The sequence below is a fragment of the Urocitellus parryii genome, chromosome 3 (assembly GCF_045843805.1).
Source record: "Urocitellus parryii isolate mUroPar1 chromosome 3, mUroPar1.hap1, whole genome shotgun sequence".
NCBI classification, from domain to species: Eukaryota; Metazoa; Chordata; class Mammalia; order Rodentia; family Sciuridae; genus Urocitellus; species Urocitellus parryii.
The window spans coordinates 114,394,275-114,419,844 of NC_135533.1; the positions used below are offsets into that span (position 1 = coordinate 114,394,275).

Consider the following 25,570-nt stretch of genomic DNA (forward strand, 5'->3'; position numbering starts at 1 on the left):
CGTGACCTCCACCACGTCCTCCTGGGCCTCAGATATGTTCACAGATGCACACACACACACATCTGTGCACACTCACACACAATCACGATATATGGATGACACGTGTCCCACGCTTTCTGTGCACGGTGACTGTCATGATCTGCCTTCCTCTCGGCCACAGCTCGGAGGCTGACTATGCCCCAAGGCCCAGGTGATGCGGGCTGGTCCCCAGGGGCCGCTGTGGGGAGGGGAGGTCCCTGTGCAGTCACTTGACTGTGACCTGGCTGTATCCATAGCGGGGCTGTTCGCAGCACTCTATGTAAAAATAGCAGCATCACTGACAATGTCTACCCCACAACTACTAGGGGAGTGCTGTCCCTTCTACATGACCCGGTGCTTTCTTCAAGCAATGGCGTGACTCCTGAGAGCCCAGCAGGGTCCCTAGGAAAAGCTTTAAAGAGCTCTGAGTTTATGTCTGACCTCAGCTGTTAACTAGCTGTGTGACCCCAGGTAGACAATTACCCTCTCTGAACTTCAGCATCCTATTCTTCCAATGAAGACAGCAGTATTTCTTGAGGAAGTAGAGAGGGGGTCTGGGTGGGTACTCTGTATCATGACTGTAAATGTTACAGTCCAAGGGCCCTGGTCCCCGCTGACCACGGTGGGGTGGTGGCCATGAGGATAAAGACCCTCCCTACAGCAGAAGGCCACCCCAGCCCTTCGTGAGAAGCAGCCGGTCTGCAGCTGCGCAGGAGGCGACAGCAGCCGCCGGGACTCACAGACGCAGTGGGGCAGGCGGGAGGTCCAGATGGGCGTCCCGGTCTCGCGGCTGTAGCAGGTGAGGAGCGAGCTGCCGTCCAGCACGAAGCCCGGGTTGCAGGTGTACTGGATGGTGGTGCCCACCAGCAGCACGGGGTCCGAGATCAGGCGGGTCGAGTGGTCCACCTCCCCCGGGTCGGTGCAGTACATGACTGCGCGAGAGCACATCAGACCGAGAGGCGTCAGATCGCGGCTTGGCCCAGAGTTACAGAATGTTCTAGAAAATTTCCGAAAGGGGCATCTCTCGTTGAGCTAAAGGAGGCTGGAGACCGGGCCAGGAGGAAGGAGACCCGGGTGTAAGGCCTCTTTTAGGAACCTGTCTTAGGATCTGCACGGGGCCTCAAAGGTCTGTGGGTAAGGCCATATGTCCCCCTACTACTTGTTTAAAAAGGAGGCAAAGCAAATCTTTTTTTTTTTTTTTTTTGTACCAGGGATTGAACCCAGATGCTTAACCACTGAGCCACTCCTCCAACCCCTCTTTTAAAATATATATATTTTTAGAGACAGGGTCTCACTAAGTTGCTTAGGGCCTCACTAAGTTGCTGAGGCTGGCCTCCAACTTGCCATCCTCCCACCTCAGCCTCCCCAGCCACTGGGATCCTAGGTGTGCCCCACCTGGCCTGGCAGCCAATCTTTTAACAAGGGAAGTGCTAACTATGGGTAGCCACCTCAGGAGGTCCTGGGTCACTCCTCTTCACGGTGTTTGATTAAGATAAAGCCAGAATCCAGTCCGTCTTTAATTAAAGAATCGATACAGAGGAAAGTAAAACAATAAACCAATTAAGAAGGAATGAGGTAGGCAGCACGTATGGGGTGGAACCATCTCCATTTTTCTGAGTTAAAAAAAAGAAGACCCAGGGCAGTTGCTGGGCAGTTGGTACGAATCCCTCCACCACAGAATGACTTTGTAGCTATTGATTCTCTCTCTCTCTCTCCCCATTTTTCTTTCTCTGTTTTCCTTCCTTCCTTCCCTCTTCTCCCCCCCCCCCCCAGTCCATTGCCAGAGAGCCAGGTCATAAGGGACTGTCCCCTTCTCTTTGTAACGGCCCCGGCTGCCCGCCTAGCCAGCCTGCTTTGCCAGTGGGCGCCCACCGTGTGGCTCCGGGCACTGCCCATGTCAGGAGGGTCGCTGGCCCCAGAGAGGCCTTCCTAGAGGTGCCCACTGTTCTGGGGGCTCCCCGGACCTCATTTCTCTAGAAGGGAGGCGGGATCAGGCCACTTGGTGGGTGTCCTCCACTCGAGTGGGACCTCGAGGGCTGGCCCGGAAGCAGAACCACTCAAATACAGACTCCAGGATTTTAGAAATGAAAAATCTTACATTTCAAATAATTTAAAAATTTCTTGACTCAGATTGGAGACTTTTCTCGGCAAAGTTGAAGGCGAGCAAGAAGCCGTTTCTACCGAGGGCTGGTTTATGACCTTCCCAAGCCTTTAAGGTGTTCCGGGTGGCGGCGGGGCCGGGGACCACGCTCATGAGCTGGTCCAGGGGAGCTCACTCCTCACTGCTTCAACTTTTATCCACATGCACACGCGCGCGTGCACACACGCACACACACACACACACACACACACGACACCCAGGACAACCCCCCCACTCGCTGGTCTGTGGGCCTCCTGCAGCACCTGTCCTGCCCCTGCAGTGAGGCCACTTTCTGGAAGCGGTGATGATGGGAGTTTATAGGGGACCCCACGTCCCTTCCGATACCTTTTCTCCCTCTGTCAACCCCACTTCTTAGCGTGCTCCTCTGATTCAAGTCATGATCAAGGCACGCCGGTCTACGTGTGTCCCCAGGAGTCCCTGCAGGAGGTGGGGACTAGGCTGGGGACTGAGGAGGTGGGAAGCCAGTGGCAGGGCAGGGGCTCCTCCCAGCCTAGCTCCCCCCTCTGCGAACAGACATGAGGGCAGAGACCAGGAGCCCTACCTCTTCCTAAGCCCCCCTTCCAGATCCTAGAGTCAGCCACGGTCACCCGCCTGGTCATCTCCTGCAGGGGCAGGAGTGGTGAGTGGGGGAAGGAGTCCGGAGCCCCGGAGCCCGGGAGCCAGGCCCGGGAGGCAGTCAGCTCCGTGAGACGCGGGGTCAGGACGGGGCTCCTGTCTCAGGGGGTCCCGGGCTGGTTTTCTCTGCAGCCCCGGTGTTTGGGAGACCTGGTTTGGGTGCTGGTTCTGAACAGGCCGCTTGCTCCTCTCACCGCAGTCCCCACCACTCCCTCTTGTCTCCCCTCCACCCATTCACTCATCTGCACATCTTCCAGTTTTCTGAGCCTGGGCGCTCACCGGGACCTACAGATCAGCATGAGTGGAGGGAGGGGGCGGCTGAGCCGGTGAACAGGGCAGGACCCACCGCCCACCGACTCAGGGAAGGAAACAAGAGGGTTCTTACTTTTCTCACAGAACGGGGGGTCACTGCTCCAGCTGAGGTCCCACTGGCAGGTGAGGGTGTCGCTGCCCACGATGTCGTAGCCCGGGTCACACTGGTACGTGATCCTGGCCCCCCTCACCAGCTCCGTGTGGGACGTGGTCTTCCAGCCGTTCTGGATCTCGGGCAGGTCGGAGCAGGAGTCGTTCCTGGATACCTCTTCAAAACAGAAACAGCACCCTTAGAGGGGACGGGGCCTTTCCGGCTCGGGATACCCGTGTCAGTGTCGGAAGAAAGAGCACATCCGAGAAAAGCCCTCACCAAAGAAGCAGCACCTGTCTGAATCCCCAGGGAGGGGCCACTCTTCTCATAGGGAGATTTCACCACGACCCTCCACAGACCCCGGGACTGACTGGTGGAGACTCTTGGTTTGATGACACCAGCTCAGGATGCGGAGCCACGCAGAGCCTAGTGCTGCCGCATCCCGGCCGTCGATCCTCCTCAGGTGCCCCACAGCCACCAGGGAGCAGCCACGCAGAGGCCGGCCTCCTGTGGATTCCAGGACCTGCTCATCCCTGGAATGCACTCTCTGTGGTCCCCACCTGAACTGAACGGGCCATTGCAAAGGTGACCAGGTGGGGCTGGGACATGCCCAGAGGCTGTCTCCTCGCTCTCTCTGGACCCCGGGCTTCGGAGCCGGCAGCTGCCCTGTGGTGGTGCCCAAGCAGCCCTCTGGAGCAGTCCCCACGGGAGCAACTGAGGCCTCACACCCACTGGCCCGTCACGTGTCTGAGCCATTGGGAAGCAGGTCATCCGGCCCCTCTGGAATGACCAGGACCCTCCCTGACCTCATGAAGACCCCCAGGCAGGGCCAGCCAGCTCAGGCTGCTCCTCATTCCACAGACTTTGTGAGAAAATGCCTATTGATGGCTAATTTGGGGTAGATTCTATTACACAGAAATACATTAGCAATACATTCAATTTCTTCCTCTCTGGCCATCGGTGCATTTGGTGAATCAGTAAGACCTGTACTGAGGGTTTATTTTTGTGGGGGGGGGGTACTGGGAATTGAACCCAGGGGTGCTCACCCACTGAGCCACATCCCCAGCCCTTTTTATATTTTTATTTAGAGACAGGGTCTCGCTGAGTTGCTGAGGCTGGCTTTGAACTTGCGATCCTCTGGCCTCAGCCTCCTGAGTTGCTGGGATGACAGGTGAGCACCACCATGCCCAGCTGCCTGAAGATAATACACATTAAGATCAATGCTCATCTATGCAAACAGAAAGGATTATTAGTACATTCCTCTAGTCACATTGCATGTCACCAGGGAGCACTAACCATGCTCTGGGAAATGCCACTGAGCGCTTATCCATTCTCATCCTCCCTTGAACCCTTGTTCCTACGGTAGCGGTCCGGAGCCCACTATTACTATCCTTGCATCGGCGCGCACCCGCCAGCCTCAGAGAACGGAGCCGTTATGCCGTGTAATTAATCTGAAGTTCCTCTGTGCTTCTGGGGCAAGCCAAGCGTCCCCCTTGTCTGCGGAGAGCCGTCCCGAGGAGCGGCGCTGTTCCTGGGACTTCATCATGGCTGCATTGGAGAGCGGAGATCTCGTGGGTGTCTGCTGGAGGGAGGGGCAGGGAAATGGCTTCTAGAATGGCCTGGTGGGGGGACAGGGGCCTCTATCTTTAGGCCTTTGAAGAATCAGCCGAGCCCTGCATTTGGAACACAGCTGCAGCGGCTGGGGGACACAGAGGGAGGAGACCCGGGCAGAGACAGGGACGCGGCTTTCCTTGGATCAGATGCTTTGTGGCCGGGAAATCTGGGCTTCTCTGGGTCTCAGTGTGAGCCCCGCGCCCACGCCCTCTGCAGGCCCCCCTCCTCCTCCCTGGCCTTTGTCACAGAGGTCCCTTATGCAGTTGCTGCCACCGTCATGCAGAGCTGGGGCCCACATCTCGGCCCCTCTGTTTACTAACTGGGCGGCCTGGGTTTGGACACTTCCTTTCTTCAGTTCCCAGATGGTAGCCAGGGACCCGGGTTCAGGAATCGGCGGGTTTCTCCACCCACCCACCTTCCCTGGGGGTTCTAGAAAGATCCGTCCCTGCTTATAAGAATGAGAAACTGGAAACCCCCTCTCTCTGTCCTCTTTCCTTGAGAAGCTGCGTGGCTCCTGCCACATCCACCACCTGCTGTGGGCATCACTGTGGTCATCGGTAGGTCAAGAGCCACGACCCCGTCTACCCCCAGGACGAGGTGAGCTGGCTCCGGAGGCAGGCACGACTGTGCTGTGTGCGCCCTAAGCTGACCTGGTGTCTCCATCTACCCATCGGACTAAGGTCCCCCGGGCACCTTAGTAAGCACCCAGGGTCTGAAGTCACGCTTTCAGGTTCATGGTCAAGACGAGCACCCAGAAGAGGTGGCCAGTCACCACATACGCACCCCTGCCCACCAGCCTCTCGATCCTCTGTCAGTGTCAAACCCAGACAGGCCCATCTTCAGTCCAGCGCCGTGTGTGACTGCAGCTGGCCGACAGCAGGGAGCTGGCTTCTCACCCTGTGGTTTGAGGAATCCTTAAACAGCATGGCTCCTTCCTCCGTGCTTTTATATCCCTTGGCCACGGGCACTGGGCCAAGAACAGCAAGGGCAGCCGTCGGTGCCAAGGAGAGTTGGGAGGTCAGAGCACTCAGCCCCGGGGTCTTTCTGGAAGCATCCACAGCAGATGAAGTCTTGGCCATCTTCCAGAGCTGGGGTTAGGACTTTAGGTCAGATGGGGAGCTTCAGTGCCATCTAGAGACCCCAGATCCCTAGAGACCATCAGACCCCTCCCCTGGAGGAGAGCCGTGTCCATGTTGGTTGAATCTAGAGCCAGGGAGCGGACGCCTCTCCCACCTTGTGACAGGCATCACCCATCGATCGCGGCACCCTGTCCCCTGACTTCAGAGGGGACTCTGCTGAGTGCTCTTCAACAGGGTCTTCCACTGAAGCAGTCACTGACGATTGATCAGCATGAAGATGGAACAGAGCTCCGTAGACCATTCCTGGGAGGTTAACGGTGTTTCTTCAAAAGAAACGGGAATCAAGGAAACTCTTCTCTCTCTCTCTCTCTCTGTCTCTCTCTTGGGTTTCCCAAATCGGTCAGGCTGCATGTCTCCTGGGAAGCATCCCCACCATCCGTGCTAGCCCCTTCTGTGCTTGACCTTGACATGGGGTCATGGGACCACCTCTCCTTCAGGGCAGGAGAGGATTCTGCTCATTCCCAGACCCCGGTGCCCAGGGAGGAGCCAACCTACAGGAGGTTTCAAGAGATTTTGGTGAGCAAAACTCCCTGGAAATCAGAGATACCACATTTCCTGTGAAATAGAATTGTGTGTGTGTGTGTGTGTGTGTGTGTGTGTGTGTGTCCACTTGTCAACTGTAAAATGTCACACAAGTCTAAGTTTCAAGTTCAGCCAGACTGCCCCCTTGACCTCCATCAGCCTCCGACAGAGGGGGACGTGTGCCATCCGGCTGACCGTGGTTCCGGAGGGTGGACTCGGCACCCGAGGGGAGGTGGGCACGGCCACCGGAGCGTCTCTCAGCCGGGGGAGGGGAGGTCTGAGGAGCAGCCTGGACCCGGCCACCAGCTGCCCCCCAGCTGGCCCCAGGGCACCTGGCCCACAGCCAGCTGAGCCTCCCCTGCTGTGCCCGAGGCGGGACTCACAGGCCTGGCTGCAGTGGCACTCTGACGATATTCAGCAGCGCAATCAAGGCCAACAGGGCCCTGGAGAAGCGTGACAAAGGATCGATACTTGTGTTAGCGTCTTTGAGTCGGGACGTGTAGCAGGCGAGAATGAAGACTGTCCCCAGCTGGGGAGGATGAAGGCAGGACCTCATTTTAGCACACAGCAGGCTGGAGCTGGTCAGGGAGCGGCTTGTGCTTCAGAGGCCAGGAATGGTGCAGGGAGGCCACGCAGGTGACAGGGGGCGGGTGAGTCCCCAGGCCAAGGGCGCAAAGGAACTCGAGACGTGGACACTGGCTCCGGCCAGAGCGTCCCTGGTGACGTGGTGGTGGACAGGGGCTGGGTGGCAAGGACCCTCCTCTCCCCATGCACTCTGGGAATGACGATGCCACTGCGGTTCTGGGAGGGACCGGCCCCAGCTCTGGTCACTGGCTGGATCCTGCCTGCTGGGACCTGCAGGTGTGACCCACCGCCCTCCGGATGTCTGCGGAAGGCAGGTCCCGATTGACCCCGTGGCCCCGGATTCTCTGCTGGAGGAGCTAGAGGGCTGCCCCGGCTGTGCCTGGATGGGGGCGTCCCTTGTCCTCCCTGGTCCCGGGCTGTGTGACACCACACAATCGGGCCAGATCTTCTGTGCTCGCCACGTCCCTCCCAGGGCCAGGCTCACTGGGACCTCACGGTGACCCAGCTTCCCCACCGCAGGGAGGAGGGCAGGCGGTAGGTGGGGGCCGAGGAGAGGTGTGAGGTGGCGCCTGGGTCTGAGCCACCTGGAGCAGTGGAGCTGAGCGGTGGGTGGACGTGGGGGAGAGGAAGAGGAGCCAGCCAAGAAGCAAGGTCCCCGCTCCCGGCATGGAGCATGCCTGTGGTGGTGGCTGGTGGGTCAGGAGCGAGACCCTTCCCTCCGGCCGCCTTAGGTCTGAGCCTGGAGACATCGGGTCCCAGGGAGCTGTTTGGTCAAGTTCACGGTCAAGGCAGGAAGTGCCTATCAGAGGTCCCTGGGACACGGGGCTGTTTCCACCTGGAGGAGAGCACAGGCAGGAGAGGACGGAGGCCAGGATGGAGCCCGGGTTTAGAGGCTGAGCTGGGACTGAGGATGGAGCCACTAAGGAGGGAGGGCAGGTGACGGGAGAGGGACAAGGATGGTCCCATGGGACAGAGCTTGAGTGGTACAGCAGAGCGCTTCTTGGCTTTGTTTCAAGATGAGCAGGAGAGGAAGGGCAGGCAGCCCCTCTGAGGATCAAGGCAGACGCCTCTTGCATCTCTAGGGCCCAAAGTACATGAAGTGGGAGACGTAGAACTGTCCCTGTCCAACAGGGTGGCAGGGGAGAAAAATCCTAGGGAGAGCCGAGCCTCAGATTCAGGCAAGAAGCTGAAGCGTGTGTTTTGAGAAGGTACAGATATGGGAGCAGGGCTGTTGAGATGCACGATCTCAGCTGACTCCAGACGAAACCCGGTCACCACTGTTCCCATATTCCCAGATGACAAAAAGGGGGCTCAGAGAGGGTCAGTAACTTGCCCATGGTCACACAGCCATTGATGACAGTACTGAGACTCCAACCCTAGCCCAGATTCTTAAAAAAACATACATACTGACTGTACCAATATCTTAACAATCTCCTTGGCACAAAACTTTCTAACAGGTCTATCTAGGGAAACCATTATTAAAGGAAAAAAAAGAAAAAAAAAGACATCTGAGCCACCTACCTATGTAGTTCATGATAAATCCCTGACCCTTTCCAAAGATGAGGCCAGCAGGGTCCGAGTGGAACTGGATGGTCAGGTCCGGTGTGGAAGAGTAGAGTTTCTGGGGGCCAGTGTTCCCAAGGTACTGCCCCAGGATGTGGGGCGTGACCTCGTCGCCATCGTAGATGGTCAGGATGTCGCTGTTGCTGAGGTTCAGGCTGCGAGGGCAGAGAGGGGGCAGCCATGAGCGTCCGGTTGATTTTTGAAGGGAACACAGAATTTCTTAAGATGTGCTCCATGTCAGGCCCCAGACGGCGATGCGGGGGTGACGCAGGCGCAGACCGCAGAGGGGACCAGGACATGCGGTTCCCTCCCCAAACCCTGCACACAGATCTGTGGGTTCCTTTCTTTTTACTCTGCTTTTTCTGTTCTCTCTTACATCATTCTTCTCTCCTTCTCCCCTCCCTGACATTTTCTGAGCACCTACTACGTGCTAGGCTCCGTGCTGCACCCAGAGGCATCCTGGGTCTATCTCGACTTCTAAGCCAGGGATTCCGGGCAGGAGTCAGGATCCCCGGGACAGCAGAGGAGGGTGGCTAATTGGGATTGGGGGCATCACGGAGGCCTTCCTGGGGGAGACGATGCTTGCTCCAAACCAGAGAGTTATATAAGAGAGTTGGAGGTTGGGGGGCTGTGGGCCGGAGAAGGCCAAGCAGGGGGCAGGGAGGAGACGGCCGGCCGGTGAGGGTCCCGGTGGAGCTCCTGGGACAGGCGCCGCGGGGGAGCCCGCAGGGTTCTGAGGGGCTTAAGGAGCCCAGCTCAGGGCCCTGGGGGCTGAAGGGCTCTGGAAGGGGGTGGGCGTGGCTGGGAGGGGGAGGGGGCGGCAGGCACCTGCGCTGGTGCTGCAAGTGGCCAGAAGACAGCAGAAACCCAAGGACCCTGAGGTCCTGGGTCCATCCAGGTTCCCTATTAGCACCTGGGCATGTGCAATCAGGTCATATGAATGTTATGCCATTATGTTCTAGTTCCCTATGGGCACCTTTATCACAATCACCTCCACCCTCATTATCACCACCACCTTCACTGCCACCATCACCACCATCACCACCGTCACCATCACCACCATCACCATCACCACCATCACCATCACCACCATCACCACCACCATCATCACCATCACCACCATCACCATCACCACCATCACCATCACCACCATCATCACCATCACCATCACCACCATCACCATCACCATCACCATCACCATCACCATCACCACCATCACCACCATCACCACCACCATCACCATCACCATCACCACCATCACCACCATCACCATCACCACCATCACCACCACCATCACCACCACCACCATCACCATCACCACCATCACCACCACCATCACCATCACCATCACCATCACCACCATCACCATCACCATCACCACCATCACCACCACCATCACCATCACCACCATCACCACCACCATCACCATCACCATCACCATCACCATCACCACCATCACCACCATCACCACCACCATCACCACCACCACCACCACCATCACCACCATCACCATCACCACCATCACCATCACCACCATCACCACCACCATCATCACCATCACCACCATCACCATCACCACCATCACCATCACCACCATCATCACCATCACCATCACCACCATCACCATCACCATCACCATCACCATCACCACCATCACCACCATCACCACCACCATCACCATCACCATCACCACCATCACCACCATCACCATCACCACCATCACCACCATCACCACCACCATCACCACCACCACCATCACCATCACCACCATCACCACCACCATCACCATCACCATCACCATCACCACCATCACCATCACCATCACCATCACCACCATCACCACCACCACCACCATCACCATCACCACCATCACCACCACCATCACCATCACCATCACCACCATCACCATCACCATCACCACCATCACCACCACCATCACCATCACCATCACCATCACCACCATCACCACCACCATCACCACCATCACCATCACCATCACCACCATCACCATCACCATCACCACCATCATCACCACCATCACCACCACCACCATCACCATCACCACCATCACCATCACCACCATCATCACCATCACCATCACCACCATCACCATCACCATCACCATCACCATCACCACCATCACCACCATCACCACCACCATCACCATCACCATCACCACCATCACCACCATCACCATCACCACCATCACCACCACCATCACCACCACCACCATCACCATCACCACCATCACCACCATCACCATCACCACCATCACCATCATCACCATCACCATCACCACCATCACCATCACCATCACCATCACCATCACCACCATCACCACCATCACCACCACCATCACCATCACCATCACCACCATCACCACCATCACCACCACCATCACCACCACCACCATCACCATCACCACCATCACCACCACCATCACCATCACCATCACCATCACCACCATCACCATCACCATCACCATCACCACCATCACCACCACCACCACCATCACCATCACCACCATCACCACCACCATCACCATCACCATCACCACCATCACCATCACCATCACCACCATCACCACCACCATCACCATCACCATCACCATCACCACCATCACCACCACCATCACCACCATCACCATCACCATCACCACCATCACCATCACCATCACCACCATCATCACCACCATCACCACCATCACCATCACCACCACCATCACCATCACCACCATCACCATCACCACCACCACCACCATCACCATCACCATCACCACCACCATCACCATCACCATCACCATCACCATCACCACCATCCCCACCACTATTCTCCCCTCTTCAGATCCCTGTTGATGTCGAATGACACCAGGTGAGTCATGTCAGTGGTTCTCACGTGGAGGAGTTTTGTCCCCAGGAGACATTTGGTAATATCGGGAGACATGGTGTCCTTACAGATGGGCACCATTGCTGAGTTAGCCCAGGGACATCATTAAACATCCTCCAATGCATGGGACCGTCCCCTACTGTCATAAGAATGAGCTGATCCAGGATGTCAATAGAGAGACCCGGCCCACGCGCATGCCCTCCGTCCACAGGAGCATCCAGCTAGGCGATGTGCTCCTGTTGTCCCGGAGCTCAGCAGCGGGGCCTCAGCCAGGAGCAGGCTGCGGGGGTGAGCATCTCCACTCCCTAAGGAGCAGCTTGGCCGTGGATTTTCCTGGGGGCAGAATCCCAGCCAAGACGTGTGCTCCGTGGGCCTTGGCTGATCTGGGAGCCCATGGAAGGAGCCGCGGCCCAGTGCCTGAACGGGCAGTTCCCACCCGTGGCCTCGTTTACCACCATTCAGGCTTCTCTTCAGTGACAGCCTCCCCCATCACTAGCTGCCGTAGGGGAAGCCGGAGAATTGGCTGGTCCACTGAAGGGACAGGCTGCTGGGCTAGATCCACGTCCCCCTGGGTCTAGCTGAGCACCCAGTGTGGGACAGCCAGCACAAAGTCCTCTCAGAAGGTCTCCAGCAGGAGGCCGGGCCCCCCTCGACCACCCCACAGCAGAGGGAGAAGCCCCAGCGTCCCCCTCTCTCAGACTGACAGTGGGTCAAGAGAGCGCCCGTCCCCTCCCCTAGGAGGAGAGCAGCCGGCCTCCTCATGTCCAGTTGGAGGGGGATTCTAAAGACGAGTCACACTTGCAGTCACACCATTATCAGACTCAGTGGCACTTAGGGTGGCCAGAAGATCTAGAGAAACGCAGCGCTGTCCCCCAGAAGGAAGGGAGAGCGCACACCCAGCGGCCGCAGAGGAGGGAGCTGGGCTCTGCTGTTGGCTTCTGCACCCGCCTTTCCCACAGGGCACTCACCACCGAGCCCCGTCCCCAGCCCTGTTCTGTGTTCTATTCAGAGACAGGGTCTCACTGAGCTGCTCAGGGCCTCCCTTTTGCTGAGGCTGGCTTTGAACTCGCCATCCTCCTGCCTCAGCCTCCCCAGCCACTGGGATGACAGATGTGCACCACCGTGCCTGGCTGATTTAATGATCTTTGTTTGGTTTATATTCTTATCTTGGGTGTGCCTGGGAATGGATAAAGTCAGTAGTCAACTTGTTCTCTGTCTAGGTGACTTTATTTTGGTGGACAAGCAATTTTTCTGTTTTTGAACTGTTTGAAAAAGAGTCGGGGAAAGACACATAAGAAATTAGCTGGGTGGACGCCTCCAGGGAGGAGAACCGCAGAGGGGGGCTTTGGTTGGGGGAGAGTGGAAAACTTCATTTTTACACAAGACTCTTTTGTACCTTTGAATTTGGAATCGTGTGAATGCATTACCTCTTCAAAGAGGATACGAACAGCCCAAGGGACCATCATTATTGCTTCCACTGCGGTCTCCAGCGAGGCAAGATGAGAATCGAATGCAAATTTACATCTGCCAGACCCGCCAGACCCCTCGCCAGTGAAGCAATGCTCCACGTGGCCGGCAGAGGGCAGTGTGTGCCCGGCGCCCCGCAGGCCCACCTGCCCCGCAGCAGGTGCGAACAGCGACTCGCCACCCACCAGGAGCCTGGAGCTGGGGCGAGGCTGCAGGTGAGGTTCTTTAACCACGAGCTGGACCACAGAGAGCGACGGAGGAAACCAGGATCAGACCCTCCCCTGCCTTTCTTGACTCCTTCCAAACCCACGCTTCACCCTTGCTTGGCGCTGTTGCCTGTAAAAGGTTTTGCGCGGTGGATTCACGGTCGGGCTCTGTGCAGACCATCACGTTCTAGAACATCCCATGGGGCTGCATTCATCAATGCGAATGCACAAAACGTATAAATAGCTGGCTTTCACATCAAACTTATAATTTCATGGACATTATTTTGCGCAGAGTAAGCCGAGTGCAAAAGGCAAACCAATTTATTTGCAGTTTTTTTTAAGGGGGAGGGGAATTAGTCTGTAATAGAATTTGGACTGTGGACGGGGGAGAGGGAGTCCGCCCACAGAATCGCGCCTAGCCACTCGGCCTTCTCTCCCAGGAGGTCACAGCTGGGTCGGACCCTTCCCACACATCTGCAGATTCGAGCAGCTCCTGGATCTGCCCTGGGCAGCTATGCCCCATGCAGGCCCCTCTCCCTGGGGGCTGTCTCCCCACTTCTCCACTTGAGAGGTTTCCCTATTATTTCAAGGTCACTCTGGGCCCCCAGCCCCGCCCTGCATCTGCAGCCGTAGAATAACTAGCCACAGTCTTCACAAGGCTCCTGGGTGCCGGGGGTGGTTCCTAGCACTTCACCCTCAGCTTGTTCTCAGGCGAACCCTGCAAGAACCTCCGGGTGAGTGGCCTAAGACGAACACCCCAAATCCAAGGCTCCTTGAACACCAGTGTGAGGCCACACTGGGCAATCCCACTCAAGTGATGATGAATCAAAGCCAAAATCCAGATAAAATATAAAAATACCATGTAAAACCCCCGTCAGCCCGTGTGTGAGAGTGTGCATGAAACAGACGGATTCCGAGTTAGACTCAGGTCCCCTAAGACATCTCATCGTGCATGCATTCAAATACTCCAAAACCTGATTCCGCGAGACTCTCAGGTGAGGGAGGCCCATGGCCACTCCACACAGGCACACAGAGGCACTCCTGAGCTCGCCAGATCCAAACACCCGCTGCCTGGGTTCTAGAAAAGCCACAGCGACAAACTACCAGACCCCATCTGCCTGTGTTAGTGTCCACAGAGGCCCTTCACCCCTGCCCTGGAGCAGCGCAGGGCTTGGCACAGGGGAGAGGAATGCCATTTAAATGAATGAAGATGGGAGGATTTATCTCCATTTTCCAGAAGAAGAGACTGAGGTTCAGAGAACTCAGATAATTTTCCTACGAACACTATCTTGCACTGCAGGCAGGGTGTCTATGGGGCTGTGGAGATGATGATGAAATAACTCTAGGATTTAAATTAGGGGGGGAAAAGAGAACCCGAACCTGTAAATGAAGGTGCCATAGAACACTTGGCTTTCTTTTCTTGAAGACCTGCACAGATCTGTTTAGGGTTCTACTTTCTCCTCCGGTCTCCTCAACCACAGGGCAGATCGGTCAGACAAAGTGTCATCAATCCCATTATACAGATGAGGAAACTGCGCCCCAGAGCCCCAAGTTCTAAGGCCCCGGGGCTCCTGTAAGATGCTGCAGAGGAAGGTGGTCTCTGATGCAGACCAGTGGCTCCCTGCGTCCTTCCTCCCTCCCCGTCTACCCAGGCTCCCCCACAGCAGGCTCAGAACCGAGTCCTCGCCCATCCCAGTGGACCCCAGGGTGATTTCAAAGTTCCAGGCCCGACCAGGCCCTCAGAGTCTCTGGGGATGGGGACAGGCACCAGGTTGCTGGGAGCCCAGCAGGTGCCACCAGGCAGCAGGAGGAGAGCCACAGCCGCTCAGAAAAGCCCAGGGCGGAGCTCAGGGAAGGTCAGTGCTGAGGTGTCACACCCAGCGCAGCCAACCAGGAAGAGCCGGCAGCTCCTGCCGCACTCAGGAGGAAGTCAGGCTTCCCCACCTGGCTACCGTCCGCCACATCCCCGGAGGCAGTGGACTCTGGGTTCCAATTCCACACGTGCTGGATGAGCTTGAGGAAGTGTCTGAACCTCTCTGAGCCCCAGCATTCTTACTGGTGAAATGGGAAGACGATGGTGGGGAGCTGTACGTGAGATGGTCAGTGCCAAGGATCCAGTTGAAAGAGCGTCTCTTCCCTTTTCTTTGTGTAAATATCTGTGAGGAAGGACACACCCTGCTGAGGGCCAGGGCGGCACGAGAGGGTGGTGTGGAGGCGAGACTTCTCCTGGGGAGGTGAGAAGTCTGATCTGCTTCTGCTGCTTCTTGGATCTGTGACTGTGCTCCAATCGTTCCCTAAACCTGGGTCTCAGTTTTCCCAGATGAAAATCCCAGAAGCTACACATGGTAAAACAAAGTCCATCACCAGGCGGAGGCCGAACCCCTCCAGGACCTCTCTGAGAAGTGGCGACCCCCATTTCCTTCCACCCTCATCTAACCGCAGTGAAGAGACCCGTCGGGGAACTGCAAGGACTTGGAAGCAGTCTGCTCACACCTGGACTCTGCAGGCGTCAGGGCCACCACAGATGGACCATGGCGGTGTCCCTTCCAGAAATTCCCCACGTGGCGGTGTCCCCAGCTCCTCCCTCTTCTGGTCACGAGCTTCCTCAAGTGTGTAGAGCCGGTGTGGGGACCAGCCCCCACCTAGGACCCCTGCCTCCAGGTGCACAAGCTGAGTTCCAGAGACCCCATCAGCAGGGGAGGTGGCCCCTGTGCCCGTCAGCCCGTGTGGGGCCACAGCAGGGCGGCTCGGTGGCGCGTGTGTGGGCAGGGCTGCAGAGGCCTGGAGCGCTTCTGCGTGCTCCCTTGGAGACTGGTATAGCACAGGGCCACCCGCTCCTGGTCAGCTGAGACCATCTGGACGTCAGCTCACCTCCAAGCTCACGGGAGAGGCCAGCCCAGACCCACCCGTGTCCAACCAGTCGCTTCCCCCGAGCGAAGCCAAGGACCCCCTGCTGACCTGTGGGCTCATGAGCCATGACACACATTGCTCTTCTATGGCACCGACTCTGGGGCCACTTGTCACATGGGGAGAAGGAGAAGGCCACTTGTTAGCCAGAGAAGTCACCGTGGCACGACACAGATACGTCCAGGGTACTGGCACCAGGCGGAGAGTTAAATGAGATCATACAGGGACTTCACGTAGTGACTGGCACATGGCACACGCTTGGGGGATGACAGGCCCTGACTTTTGTGACCATCATTCCCACAAATGGTGTAACGCAGGCTGAGTATTAGCGTAAATCCCGCAGAGTGTGGGTGCAAACAGTGGCTGTGCTTATTATCTGCCTGTTTTAGGCCTCCACACAGAACCGCCATCGCTCTTGTTCAACAGGTATTCACGGTGGGCTGCCAGTCACGGGGTGAGCTGGATAAGATATCCCACTGGGAGGAGGACAGCGGCTCCGTCTGCAGAACCTGCCCAAGGCCACAAAGCCCGTGAGCAGCAGGATCAAGACTCAAATGAAGCTCTTTTGACTCTAGTAACTTGGTCTCCCCGGCCATGTGGCTTCTCCAAGCTTGGGGTCCCTGTGCTGAGAGGCCCCTGTGATGAGCTTTTGCAGCCACATCAGGTTGTCTTTCTGGTCCTAACTCTAACTTGCTGTGTGATGCTTGGGGAGTCACCTCCCCTCCCTGGGCACTTCCCAGATTTTCCATTCTGTGATGTTTTTACCAATAATTCCTTAGTGCCTTATTCTCCTTCCCTTGTTTGAGAGAGAGAGAGAGAGAGAGAGAGAGAGAGAGAGAGAGAGAGAATTATGAAATCCTTCAGTATTGGCAAGGTTCAGGCCCCCTTTGGGCAACAGACACCTTCCTGATGGAGCCGGGAGGTCCGTGATGGGGTAGGGAGGTGAGGTCTATCCTGGGGGGCTCTGGCTCATACAAGACCATGAAGCCCCTCCCACCTCCAACACTAGTCGGAGGCAGGTGATTCTGATCAACGCTGCCACTCAGGGCCCCGCCACACGCTGAGGGTCACTTTTTTCAAGCTCCAGTCCATGGCCCCATGGTCCCTTCCTGAAACGCCGTCCCCTTTCCAGATTGGCCACTGACACTCTTCAAGATTTTTTCTGGAGCCAGGCACAGAGGCCCACGCCTGTCACCCCAGCAGCTTGGGAGGCTGAGGCAGGAGTATCTCGAGTTCAAAGCCAGCCTCAGCACTGGCGAGGCCCTAAGCAGCTCAGTGAGGTCCTGTCTCTAACTAAAACACAGAATAGGGCTGGGATCGGGCTCAGTGGCCGAGGGCCCCAGCTACCCCACCCCCCATACACACACAATTCTTCCTGGAGGTCAGCCTCTCTGTGACATTTCTACAACCTGCGGAGATGAGTGTGGTGACCCTCTGCCTCTTTCCCTCCAAGCCACAGCACTCTGACTATGTCACTTGGGTGGTCTGTGTCTGGCTTGACCTCCCTTCCTGAACTTTGAATTCCTACAGGCCCAGAACCTTCCTGCATCATCCCTGGAACAGGGTGCTACGTCCCCGACAGCCTGTCCAATTTGCATGCAAAGGCCATGGTGTGCGCTGCCTTTACTAGCTGTGTGACCCACGGGAGTCACTTCACCTCTCTGTGCTATCATTGCCCAACCCATAAAGTGGTAAAGGTAATATCTGCCGTACTCAAGGGTCCTCCATATTCAGTCTCCAAGAACTTGCCGGACGCGGTAGGACGTGCTGCTCAGACACCACCTCTGACTTGGGAAATCACCCTCTGCCGTTAGCTGCACTCACATCAGCTCTAATTCACGGAACCATCACCTCTACAGACGGATGTTCACGTTCACCACAGCTCACGGGCTTTGTAAAGTGTGCATCTCGGGGCCTTGCACATAGTGGGTCCTTAATAGATAGTGACTGATTATAACTGAAGTACAGGCACTGACAGTCACCATCCACAACCAGGAGGGCCTCCCGGACCCCTGTCCCCTGTGGCGTGCATCCTCACGGCGGGGCCCTCCCCGGCCCTGTCATCATGGACATGTAAGAGTAGCATGTGCTATTTTAGGGTGGAGCACAGTTCTCCTTCGTCTTTGCTCCTCTTGCCTCTGTCCTGCAAGACTCAGCACATCCAAGGATTCCTCAACTTCAGCACCGGTCGACATGGTGGGTCAGCTCATTCTTTGCAGTGGGGACTGTCCTGTGCAGTGCGGGATGCTGAGCAGCATCCCTGGTCTCTACCCCCTGGAAGCCGGGGGCCTCTCCCAATAGTCACAGCTGGGAGCCTCCAGACCTTGGCCACGTGCCGTGGGTGAATCTGGAGCCCCGAGGGGCACAGGTCAGGTCCGAGTTGCGGAGGACACGGGGGTCAGGACACGGAGGGAGGGGGCTAGGGATGCTTTCTCCCAGCCGATGCTCACGTCCAGGGTTGCCCAAGTAATCCAGAGAGAAGGTCTGCAAGGGTCGGTGCGGCTGGCCTGTGGCTGGCTTTGGAGAGGACCTGGGCTGCGATACTCAAGGCGCCCCGTGGTGTGTGTGCGCAGTGGAGGTAAACCCAACCCCAACCCGGGGTGGAGCTGAAGGTTGATTGAATGTTTGATGCCAGCCGGGCTGAAGGCGGGATTCCCATTCTCCTGTTTCCCCATTCAGGCCTCCGACACGTGAGCCAGTCTGGGAGGCCTCCTGAGGGACAGTGTGGCCAAACCAAACAGAAAGGACAGGCTTCCGAGAGTTCCTTGGGGCCTGGGGCTGGGTGGGATCCTCTTCAAGGAAACCTAAGAACCCGGGAACTGAGTCGAGCTCTTCTGTCTGAACTTCCCAGGGCAAGGAGAAGTTCATAAACCAGAACCATAAACTCATAGATACCAGGAGGGCAATAGGGAGCCACAGCAGGCTCCTGAGAGAAAGCAGCTTTAGATTTCTATCTGGATCTTCGGCTAAGAAGACCCCAGGGCTTTCCTTGGATGCTTTCTCTCTGTAACCGCCACCAACCTCCAGAGTCACTAAGTGGCCACACCCTTTCTCAGTTCTGGCCTTTGCAGATGTCCCTGGCATCTGGGGGACATTTCCTTTCCCTCACCACCTGCCAGGTCATCCAGTCCCCTCGCGCCCAGAGAGACAGTCCAGCCCACTCTGCTCAACAGAAGCCTTCCTGCTGACGGTGGGAAACACGGAGGCGCAGGGAGGGGCCCAGGCTCTTGCGGTGGGAGGTGAACTTCGGGAGTCTTTGCCTCGTCTGGAGTCGGAGGTCCAGGGACGGCCTCCCAGAGCAGCTCCAGACAGTCGACAGTGACCTGCCCACCGCCTCCTCTCCTCCTGCCCCCGCTCTGCGAGACAGTGCCCCCAGGCCCCTGCCGCCCCCCCCCCCCCCGGCCTGTCGGGAGGTCTTCCTCTGGGGCTTCCTGTGGACACCGCCGTCTGGGTCTGTCCCCTCACAGGGCAGTGGAAAGCGCGGGGCCGAGAACCCACAGAACTTGGCTCTCGGCTCTGCTCCTTGCCAGCTCGGGGCTCCCTGGGCTCAGGGGCCTGGTCCAGGAACGGCTCGGCATCTCCAGGACCAAGAGCTATCTCTAGAGCCATTGCCCGTTGTGTCTTGCACAGGGTAGGGGTCTCCTGAATCCCTGCAGGGATGGGGACAACATTCTGGATGGAGCACCTAGTGGTCACCCCATGGAGTACAGGAAGTGGACCTGAGGTCAGATAAGCCCATTCACTAAACACTCTTCTATTCAGCAATCATTTCCTGAGCACCTATTATGTATCCAGTTCTGCATTAGACTCTAGAAACAGAAAGAAGTCAGACCAGACCCCTGACAGAGAGGATCTGGAAGGAGATGGACAGGAAATTAAAGCACTGAAGGACACTGAGCATGTGGTATAGTGCCCCCTCTCTCTGCCCACATGGACCATGTAGTCCTTTGAACATAATAGGCCTGATCCTGCCACAGGGCCTTTGCACAGTCTGTTCCCTTCCTACTCATCCTTCAGTTCTGAATTTTCCTGTCGGATCCCTGGGGAAGCTTTTTCTGTCCTTCATCTTTATATCAACTCCCAACATAGAACCTCATAGAACCTTTCCTTACGTTGCTTATTAGGGTCACAGTGTGCAATTTTTTTGTGCCTGTGTTCATTTAAAGTATCTGTTTCCTTGGTAGCATGTCCTTCCTGGGGACAGGGTCTCTGCATGCTCACACTGCTGTTCCCTTCAGGGGAATCTCACCATGGGGACGCCTGTCCTTCGCACAGTCCCGGCACATGATAGATACTTCGTTAGTATGGGTGGAAAGCGCTCGCTCCCCAGCCCCCCCATTTGGCTGGATGGTTCCCCATCACCGTGACACTCACAACTGGATGTCCAGGAAGACGCGCTTCTCTTCCCCCACGTGGATCTTCCAGACGCAGTCTTCGCCCTCGGCGTAGGGCTCTGGCCAGTTTGGAGACAGCACCACCCCAGCCACGGCCGAGAGCTCCCCGCCACACATGGCTGCAAGGACAGACAGACAGACTGCGTGAGGAGCCAGCGCGGTGGGGCGCTGCAGGGGGGGCTAGCAGGTCACACAGCAGGGGGGCCGTCCCTCACAGCCTGGCTCGGGCTGTCCCCGCCCCCCCGGGGGTGGAGTGACACAGTGACAGCTGCCCTCCCCCTCCTCTTTCCTGGAGGCTGGTGTGCGCCGGCCTCGCAATGCAGGGGCCCCTTCAGTACCAAGGACAGAGCTCCAGGTCCTGATGCATCATGGCTCCTCCCCCTAAGCACGGCAGACACCGCCCCCCCCCCCCCCCAAGGTGGAGCCGCCTGTCATCCCGGCTGCTGGGGAGGCTGAGGCAGGAGGATCGAGAGTTCAAAGCCAGCCTCAGCAAAAGTGAGGCCCTAAGCAACTCAGGGAGACCCTGTCTCTAAATAAAACATAAAAAGGTTGGGGAGGGGGCTCAGGGACTAAGCACCCTCCCGGGGCTCCGGTCTTATCTCTGCCGCCAGCCTCCATAAAACAGAGGTGACACCCTTGCTGGCCTCCTCAGCTGATGAAGAGCCTTGACAGAGCTCAGGAAGGTCAAGGCCACAGGGCAGCCAGGGAGGGGGCCTGCTGTGTGGTTCCCGCTGCTGTGGGAGGTCCCAGCTCTGAGTGGCTGGAAGCAGACTCAGGGTGACCGGAGCCTTGAAGACCCTCTGGGTGTCTGCCAGGGTGGGAGGCTTGGAGCCCAGCAGAGGCCGGGCACCAATACAGCTGTGGAACCAGCACGTTGAACACAGGGACCACCCCTCATCGCCCTGAGGCTGAGACTCCACTCCTATTGCCACCGGGTTACTCCACCTTCCAGGAGTCCAGCTGGGCCTGGCTTTGTGACCTTGGCCACAGGGAGCCAGGGAGGGCGGGCCCCTGGGAGCCAGTGGAGGAGGGCTCTACAGGCCCATGGTGTCCAGAGGGGCCTAGAGCAGGGGTCTCTGAGAACAGAGAGACCTGAGTCCCATTCGGGTCTGTGCCGATTACCCCCTGTGTTCTTAGGCATGTCATCTGACCATGACATTTCATATCTGCAAATGGGGCTGGTCATGTCTACAGCGTGGCAGTGAGGATGGGATCATAGTGCACATGCAGCCCTCGGCAGAGCACCTGTGACATGATTGCAGTACGCCCACTATCATTATCATTATTATTGAGATTCTGGGTCGCCCTGTACTGTTGGTGGGCTGTGCACTGCACAAGCAGAGGGAGTCCACGGGAGCTCAGATCCATGCGGCAATGTGCCCAGCACACCAGGTCCTGTGCTGGAGGGAGGGGCACTCTACAAACCATGTATTCATTTTGTAATTTCCCAAGGACTAGCAGCAACCCAGCTCCAAAGGCCAGTGGGCTCCGGAAAGGATTTCGATCCTACAATTGGCACATGGACCGGCCATGTCTCTGAGCCGGGGCCTTGGTCTCCGGGCCCCACTCACCTCTGCACAGGGGCTCCGTGTCGTTCCAGTAGGGGTCGCGCACATTGATGCACTCGATGATGGCGGGCCCCTGCTCCAGGGAGTGGCCAGGGTCGCAGCTGAACTCCACCACGGTCCCGATGTTGTAGGTGGGGTCGGACGTGGTGAAGTTCCCGTTCTGCAGGTAGGGCTCGTAGCAGTGGCCCTTCTCGAAGGCTGGGTGGGGCACAGGGGGGCAGCTCAGGTGAGTTAATGTGAAGCGCAGGCAAGAACCCTGCCCTCTGGGGTCCCACGAGTCCCCTTCCCAGGGCCCGTCACATCTGCATCCTGATCTCTGCCACCAGAGACCATAAAAGGGCCCCAGGATCCAGACCACGGTGGGGGGACACCGGGTGGGAAGGGGCCGCAGGGCACTGAGCGGCTCAGAGCATCCTGTGCCCCAGGGCCCGGTGCCGAGGGAAGCCCTTGCTAACTCTTCTTGGAGGAGGGGGTTCTAGGAGGTCCCACTGGGTGGCACAGAGCCATGTTTAAGGACAAAAATCTCAGCTGCAAGCTCCCTAAGTGCTGGCCCCTGGAAAAGTCCCCCGAGTTCCTTGGATGAGTTAGGTTTCTCATCTAAAGCAGAGGTGACACCGGGTGCACCCAGGGTGGCAGGATGGCCCAGTGCGCACATGCGCACGGACGGACGCACGGCAGCGTCAGCAAGGGGTCGGCGGCATGATTGACAGATCTGCCTCCGGGAACCCAAGGGGAGGCTGGCCTCCGGGTCCGGACTTCTCCCTCCCAGATCCTCGGCCCCAGCGCCCTTCCCTGGTCCCAGGCCCCCAGGGAGGCTCACCCTCAAAGCGGATGTTGAAGGCGGTGGCCGCGGGGCCCTGGTGGGACGTGAACTCGATGCGGATGCTGTTGGCGTGGCTCAGCAGACCCTCGAAGGGGACGCTCTCGGCGCGGAGGGAGTCGTAGAGGAGGGCGGAGGCGTTGGTGGGGCCGCTGTAGACGGCCATCCTGGGGCGAGAAAGGACAGGGAGCCCGTCCTGAAGGAGAAGCCGTGCTCCCTGGGCACTGGGTCCCCGCTGAGCTCCGCCGGGGCCTCATCTCCTAAGGTGGGGGGTCAGGGGTCCCCAGCCCAGTCCCCACAGGGGCGCACAGGAGCCTGTCACCCCTGGGCCTCCGTGTCCCCAGCTGTGGAGGAAGGGATCCTAGAGTCCCCCCCAGACCTCCTTACAGGTGGGCTTTGGGGATAGGTCAGCAGAGAGTGCCCCCCACAGAGCCGGGTTCAGACAAAACGTGGGGATTCCTTTTTATTGTCATTTACAACCGCGACGCCCCTGCCGCCCGCCTGCCGTCTGAGTGTTTTGAAAATACGTTATGCCCAAGCAGGGCAGGAAAGCGGCTTGCGAGTTAGGTAAATTTCTTTTATGGAGTCGTAAACACGCATTTTTAGTCCTTTGAGTGTTTTTTTTTTTTTAACTATGACTCATAAAAACGCTTTATTTGATGCTGCCCGGATGGATTTCTAATGTCACCAAGACGCACACGGGTGGGGGCTGCCGTTTGTTCCTTTTGCCACGTGTTCAGGACGGTGGCGCTGGGGAGAGGGGCCATGGTCCAGGCCAGGGGCCACCCAGGACCTGGGAGGGAGTCTCTGCAGTCCTCCCATCCTGTTGACCCTGTCATCTCGGGGCCTGTGGGCCAGGAGTCCTCTTTCAAGGGATCTGAGGCAAAATGGGCTGCAATGGAGGGAGACCCTGGGATCTCAGAATCCATCCATCTTCTGAACACAGCCCCTGGCCAGCTCCCTGCCCTCCAGGGTCTGCTATGGGAGGGGGTTTGTCTCAGAGCCTTCTGAGGTCTGTGGTCGGGTGGTCCGGGGAACGCTGGGTTAAGCCAAAACAAAGCTGTTTTCTTCCTGCAGAACTTATCAGAGCCTTTGTTGGCTGATGTGTATCAGGACCTTCCAAGACGGGAGAGGGCGGGCACACAGTGTCTCCCAAATGTGTTTGTGGGCTACGTAGGACGGGGTGGGAGTTTAGGAAGACATCATTTTGGGGAAGGTCATCTACAATGTTCCTCATGTCTTTCCTCCCGGGGCCCCCAGTGCCCTACAGAAGTAGCTGGAGTCTCTGAAGCTGTCGGTAGATGACCGTGATCTATCTGCCCAGCCTATGGGCTCTGTGTCCTGTGAGAGCCTCGGCCACGTCCCCTCCCGACACGCTGCTAATTCCTTCCTTGGTTCCCCCTGCCCACCCCTGAGTTGTTCATGCTGGAAACACTCTTTTCTCTGTTATTCTGAGTTTCCTCAATCAAATTTCTTTTCAAAGTTTAGCTCAAATTCCCATTTTTGTTTTCTTTTTTTGGTACCAGGGATTGAATTCAGGGACCCATGACCCCTGAGCCCATCACCAGCCCTACTTTGTATTTTATTTAGAGACAGGGTCTCTGCTTTGGCATGATGTATTTTCAAAACACTCAGACGAGAGTTGCTTAGGGCCTCACTTTTGCTGAGGCTGCCTTTGAACTCGCCATCCTCCTGCCTCAGCCTCCTGAGCTGCTGGGATGACAGGCTGGTGCCATGGCACCAGGCTGAAAGTCCCATTTCTTAAGTTGAGCTTTACTGACCTCTGAATCCTTGCAACCAGTAAATACTGTGGTATTTTAGCTATTTTTCTCATAAAAATGGAAAATCCCCTGAGCTCCTATTGCCCCTGAAAGTTCTGCTGGCTTCCCACCACCCAGCGCCCATGTGACTCGCCAGCCCAGCTCAGAGGGTGGCAGGCAGGGCTGGTCCCTCAGGCCCAGGGCCTGGTCCCTCCAGCAGGACCGCTCTGGGGGTGCTCTGCGCTGCTCCCCACAGGTCCCCAGTGTTCAGAACCCAGCTGTCACCAGCCAGGCTTCTCCCTTCACTTTCCCAGCCCCTGTGAGCACCCACAGCGTCACCTCCCAGGTAGGTGACTTCCCTGCATCCTGCCTGCTGCCCGCAGAGCCCCGCCTCAGACCCACGTCTAAGCCCTGGAGGTCCCAGACTTCCACAGAGTCCTAGAGCAGGGTGCCAGAGCGCGCAGGTGTTCAGATCTGGACTCTGTGCCTGGGGTCTCCTGGCTGTCCCCTTGAACCCTGCTCTGTGGTGTGCTCACACCTAGTTGTCCCTCCCCACCCCGCTGTGAACCCAGGGGCCACTTCTCTCTGCTTCTTGCCTGTTCTCCCTGGAGCCAACCACCTGGCTGGACACGGGGCAGGTGCTGGAGAGACAGTCCCCACCTTGTTCCACTTCAAAAGGGGGCAGGAGAAGGGACCTGAGGGGTGGGGACCTTGAGTCCCTCCCTCCCTTCCCCTGCTTGCTGTGTGACCTGGGCTCGTCCAGTCTCCTGCCATGCCCCCCGCCCACATGTTGGTCGCTTTATGTGGGAGAGGAAGACATGGCAGCCGGTGGCCCCTGAGGTCCCTTCCATCCTCCCCCCAGCGCTCGCTTCCTCGGACTCCGTGGGCCAGAGCCTCTGTCCACCTGGGGACCCCAAACCCTGGAGCCAGGAGAGCGCGGGG

At 57.6% G+C, this 25,570-nt stretch overlaps 1 protein-coding gene across 1 annotated transcript in view; it reads right to left on the reverse strand.

Annotated features, from left to right (window-relative positions):
- Sez6l (seizure related 6 homolog like) overlaps positions 1–25,570 on the reverse strand; it is a 60,948-nt gene that overhangs the window by 15,916 nt on the left and 19,462 nt on the right. Inside the window, exons 7-12 of the mRNA XM_077796444.1 lie at positions 22,869–23,035; positions 22,052–22,246; positions 20,461–20,599; positions 8,579–8,775; positions 3,180–3,374; positions 759–950 (exon numbers count right to left, since the gene is read on the reverse strand). Of these exons, the coding sequence (XP_077652570.1) occupies positions 759–950; positions 3,180–3,374; positions 8,579–8,775; positions 20,461–20,599; positions 22,052–22,246; positions 22,869–23,035 (1,085 nt within the window). The remainder of the gene's footprint in view (positions 1–758; positions 951–3,179; positions 3,375–8,578; positions 8,776–20,460; positions 20,600–22,051; positions 22,247–22,868; positions 23,036–25,570) is intronic.